Source organism: Colias philodice, chromosome 19 (genome assembly GCF_061535455.1).
Source record: "Colias philodice isolate Cphi_HAF_F1 chromosome 19, ilColPhil1 Martin Lab GWU primary, whole genome shotgun sequence".
NCBI lineage: Eukaryota > Metazoa > Arthropoda > Insecta > Lepidoptera > Pieridae > Colias > Colias philodice.
This window is the reverse complement of record NC_143104.1, coordinates 7,618,865-7,624,514: the sequence shown is the minus strand read 5'-3', so window position 1 is coordinate 7,624,514 and position 5,650 is coordinate 7,618,865. Positions and strand designations below refer to the sequence as shown.

The following is a 5,650-nucleotide window of genomic DNA, read 5'->3' as shown; positions in this document are numbered from 1 at the left end:
CAAACTATAGTACTTATTCAGTTACCAAACTATTTGTCTACTTCATGATGTAGGAACAATTATTGGAAATACGTTGAAATATCCACTAATGAGGGATAGCTAAAAACCCTATATGTAATATCTACGGAATACCTGAACGCTAATGTATCCATTACAGTAAATATCTTCATTCGGCTTACAAATGAAAGGTGCTATACCCAAATAATGTATTAAATGTCCGATTAATTGTACGAAACAATTGTTGCTGGATTCAATTACAATTGTTATTAATATAATACCGTAAAATATTATGTTACAATATTTGCTTTTGAAAGGTTATCTGTTTTAATATTGGTAACAACTTTTATTGGTTCGTATTATACGGGATTACGTCAATTCGGCTTTTGATTAAATAGTTTTTTCAAACTCAAAACTCAAACATTCATTTATTCAATTAGACTACTATTTAGTAGCACTTTCGAATCGTCATTACATAGTATTTTAACATTTACCACCGATTCGGAAAGCAGTATCTATGGAGAAGAATCGGCAAGAAACTCCATAGTTGCTCTTTTAAATAATGTCAATAAATTTACATAATATGTAACTTATATCTACCTAACTACATAATATGCCAAAGAACTGTCCTGTGGTTTTTACGCGACAACCCTCCATGGGTCTTTATCGTCCATATATTCCTGAATACTGTAGTACGCTCTCTGAACTAGTACATTTTTTATGTAAGTTTTAAATTTAGTACTACTAAACTCTTTAATATTATGAGGAATTCTATTGTATAAGCGTATACCTTGACCCATAAATGAATTTTTAACTTTAGCTAATCGGAAAAATGGCATTTCAATTCTATTCTTGTTCCTTGTGCCATAATCGTGTCTATCTTCTACTCTTGTGTGTAAGTCAGAGCTTTTGTGTACATGCAAAATATTATTAAATATATACTGTGATGGTACAGTAAGGATACCAGTATTCTTAAAATGATCTCTTAGTGAGTCCCGAGCACGTAAATTATATATAGAGCGAATGGCTCTTTTCTGTAAGATAAATATAGTTTCTATATCTGCAGCCCTGCCCCACAGTAGAATTCCATAGGACATAATGCTATGAAAGTAGCTGAAATAAACCAATCTGGCCGTATCTTCATCGGTGAGATGCCTTATTTTTCGGACTGCATATGCAGCAGAACTGAGCTTACCTGCAGCGGTGTTGACATGGGCTCCCCACTGTAGTTTCTCGTCCAATGTTAACCCTAGAAATACAGTAGACTCAGTAGGATGCAATACCTCCCCGTTCAAGGTAATATCTCTGTTCAACTTTTTTACATTAGGAAGTAAAAATTCAACACAAGTGGTTTTTTTGGCATTTAATAATAAATTATTGGCAGTAAACCATTCAGATATGTGTAAAAGAGCACTGTTCACTTCGTCAACATTTGGGTCATGCCTATCCACATTAAAAATTAATGAGGTATCATCTGCAAACAGAACTATTTCACACCTATCCTGCAAATAATAGGGAAGATCATTGATATATACCAAGAACAAGAAGGGACCTAAAATTGACCCCTGTGGAACACCAATGTTAATTGACGCACCGCTAGAACGTTCTCCATTAACAACTACAGTCTGTATCCTATCATGCAGGTATGACGCTATGAGGTTCTGGGCTTTTCCTTTAATTCCATAGTGATTAAGTTTACGTAACAAAGTACAATGTTCAACGCAGTCAAATGCCTTGGAGAGGTCACAAAATATCCCTAGAGCATTTTTTGAGTTTTCCCATGCCTTATATATATGTGTTAGAAGTGCAACTCCAGCATCTGTGGTTGAGCGCCCCTTTGTGAAACCAAACTGTTTGGTGTGCAGCAAATCATTATTTGCAAAATGACTACTCAATTGGTTTAATATTAACTTCTCGAATACCTTACTTAATGTTGGTAAAATAGAGATAGGTCTATAATTGTTACAGTCTTCTTGATCGCCCTTCTTAAATAAAGGTATAACTTTACTAAGCTTTAGTAAATTAGGAAATGTACCATAGTCACAACACTTATTAAATATGGAAGCTAAATTTTTCGCAATATTTTCTATTATATTATTAACTAAATTTACAGACATTCCCCAAAGATCACAAGTATTTTTAAGATTAAGCGTCTTAAAGGCAGTAACAATATCATTAGCAGTTACGTGTCGTAATTCAAATAATGTACTGCACTCCGCAACATGGTCCCTCAAAAAGGTCTCTGCGAGTGCTGAAGACGAATTTAAACTATAAGTAATAGTAGCAGGGACACTACTGAAGAATTCTTCAAAAGCAAGCGCAACATCAGCACTTTTGTCAATAACCCTGTCATTATTTACAAGTTTTATGGTATTACTTGATTTGCTTTTACCCATTTCACCATTAATAATTGACCAAACTGTTTTAACTTTATTATCAGAGTCGCGTATTTTTTCTTTGATATACAAACGCTTTGCAGTGAAACAAACTTTTTTAAAAATTTTTGAGTAATTTCTAACATAACTAAGAAAAGATGGGTCTTTATTATATTGCTTCATACCATATAATTCATAAAGAATGTTCCTGCACCTATGTATACTAGTTGTCGCCCATTTACTAAATGGTAAATCCTTGGTAATATTTAAAGATTTAACTTTAAATATTTTTTCAAATTCATTATGTACTAAATTAAAAAGATTTTTAAACATTTCACAAGGACTATTAGGATAGGATTGATCATTTAGTACGGGCAGGTTTTTAATATTATTATTAATATTATTCCTAAATTTATTAATGCCTTTTTTTAGTTATAGGCCTAACATTAATCCTTTTAAATGTAGGTATGCAATCCCATTCAAAAACTACTTTCTGGCCACAGTGATCCGAAGTCAATGTATTGAGAATATTTTTCTCTAAACAGATGCAGTCACAGTATATATTATCAATACAAGTTGCAGAAGTAGGTGTAATTCGTGTGGGTTCGTTAAAAAGTTTATATAGATTAAATGACTGAAACAAATTAACAATTCGTGTAGCCGTTTGTGTTTGTAAAAGTAAATCAATATTAAAATCACCACATACTATAACTTTTTTTTTACTCCTGCTTAGACGCTTTAATATTTCTTCCATGACTGTCTCAAACATATTATAGTCACTGGAAGGGGGTCTATAAACGCAAATAATAATATAACGCTCCAGCTCCACACAGGACAGTTCAATGGTCCGTTCTACAGAAAGACTAACAATGTCAGTTCGTTCTTTACATTTTACACTATCATGTACAAAAATAACAGAACCTCCGTGAATAGCCTGTGTCCTAAAGTATATACTTTTTAATTTGTAATTTTCAATATTTACTAACGACTGACATTGTTTAAGCCAATGTTCTGTTACACAAAATATTTTAATATTGTTATCATTCAGAAACAATTCTATTTCTAACAATTTGCTAGCCAAGCCTTGAATATTTTGATGCACAATGGAAAAAGACTGCTTAGCTGTTGTCTTATATACTAGTTTAAATCTAGCTTAGGGCTAGATTGTCTATCTACACTTAATCTAGGTTGATGTATAAAATTACTACTACATAAAATTATAGTAGATCGATGGTCTGATACCGAACATGTACCAGACTGGTTAATATTATATGCTATTAACATAGCAAGTTCACGCTTATATCTATATGGCAGATACACTGTATTCTTTGTCAAAGTAAAAGATTTAATACATGAGTTAATGTCAAAATAAATAAATGCATCACGATGATGATTTGTTAGGTTATACAATTTTAAATTCATATTATGAATTAATCTATTTTGTTCTTGTGTCAAACCAGGTAGGTATGGCAAGGTACACAACATAAATTTACATTTAGTCTTACTACTAATATCTAACATTTTTTTTAATCCTACATCAATATCCTTATTATTTATATTTAAACTATCCCCATATAATATAATTACAATATTATTCTTATTAAAGCTGAAATGATCCAGTGATTTGATTATATATTTAAATGAACTGTTAGGCGTACAAACATTAGTAACTTTAAGCCCTAAGTTGTTGAGCATAGCGCCAAATCCCTGACCAATATTATCTGACACCACAATTATTTCCTGCTTTGAAAGGTATTTAGTATTACTGGTTGGAATTGTGGTAGTGGGTTTAACACTATGTATGTCTGTGTAGTCAGGCTTATGGGGCGACGGTTGCTCATTGTCATTGTTTGAACACTGACATACATATTTATTGGTCAGCGACTCAAAACGATCCATATTCTCATTGCTCAACTTAATAAGATAATCTGCCTCTTGTATATGCTCATTAATTTGCATTTGGGCAGAAGAGTATTTCTGGTTCACATCAGTTAACATTTGACTTAAGGAGTCTATCTTCTCCTTAAGTTCAGTTGTTTCTACATCATATAAGATTTTATAGTATTCTAGATCCCTATGATATTTATCTAACTCCTGAACAAGGTTTATGTTGTCTTTCTTTAGTTGAACTATCTTTTTTAAAGAACTCTTTCTAACAATAGATTGCGTACGCTTGATGAATTTACTTATTCTAAGATATTTTTTTAACTTCTTATGCGAAGAGAAATTGATTTTTTTAAAGTTTATAGAGCCACTTAACTGTCCACATTCAATTAATTCATCATGAAGACTACTTGGTGTGTTGCATTGCCGCTTGGGATTGTCCTCTTGCGCTTCCATTAAGCTACATTCCAACTCAGCGATACGGCTAAGAGCTTTCTCATGGTCACTAGAGCACTGCTGGAAGCTGTCCACAACGTCTTGTAGGGCTTTGCACTTGTCTTCACTATAAATGTATTTCATGTGTAGTTCAGCCAGCTCGGCCTTAAGAAGAGAGTTCTTTTTTATAATTCCTTGAATCTCTAATTCACTTTCATCCCGCTCTTGTATGAGTTTTTCACATAAAGATTGTGAAGCTTTTAAATCATGGAGTGTAGCTTTTAATTTATTCTCCATGTCCTTAGCTACTGCCTTGCGGGTCAGCATGTTGTACTTTTAAGTTGCTGAAACAGATGAAAGGAAATGTATGAGATAATTATTCCTGAATACTATTATGATAGAACTGAATGTTGATATTAAGTGATTAACGGTATGATGTAGTAAAGAGTAAAGAATAATATTGTCTGGAGCGATAAGTTTTTGTCTTCTAAATTGCTTCCAACTTGTCAAGCAAAGTGAGACGGTAACTTTTATGCCAATGTATTTATTGTGACGTAGCTCATTAAATGTGAGCGGTGTTAGTATTACAAATGAATGTAGGTGTCGTTTATAATTAAATATGAAATTTTAAAACTAGTACTCCCCTGGTTTATTGGAGAAGATCATTTTGATTGGATTTCAATGAAATATTACTCTTCATGCATTGTAATTCGGTACTTGTATATGCCAGAGTTAGAATGAATACTTAGATAGTTATATTTTAACAAAAAATTAGCCATCTCCAAATTTAAAAGTACATGGGAGACAGACACAAGTTAAAAAAAATGCATCACCCAGTCAAGAGTTCTCACAAAAATAGTCGATTTTAGACCTTATTTTTTGACGTCACTTGAAAAGATACATTATTATAACTCTATATTTATACCAACACAAATAAGTTTTGAATAGGAAAAAACAAA

At 32.3% G+C, this 5,650-nt stretch overlaps 1 protein-coding gene across 1 annotated transcript; it reads right to left on the bottom strand.

Moving 5' to 3' along the window:
* Nucleotides 1-395: 395 nt before the first annotated feature.
* On the bottom strand, nucleotides 396-5,348 carry LOC149480039 (uncharacterized). Its single transcript, XM_089707494.1, has one exon. The coding sequence runs from the start codon at nucleotides 5,016-5,018 to the stop codon at nucleotides 3,510-3,512; it is 1,509 nt and encodes a 502-aa protein (XP_089563620.1). The 5' UTR covers nucleotides 5,019-5,348; the 3' UTR covers nucleotides 396-3,509.
* Nucleotides 5,349-5,650: the final 302 nt, after the last annotated feature.

Bases quoted from the DNA above. Each gene is read 5' to 3' on its own strand.
- LOC149480039 (XM_089707494.1), bottom strand. From the start codon at position 5,018: ATGCTGACCCGCAAGGCAGTAGCTAAGGACATGGAGAATAAATTAAAA.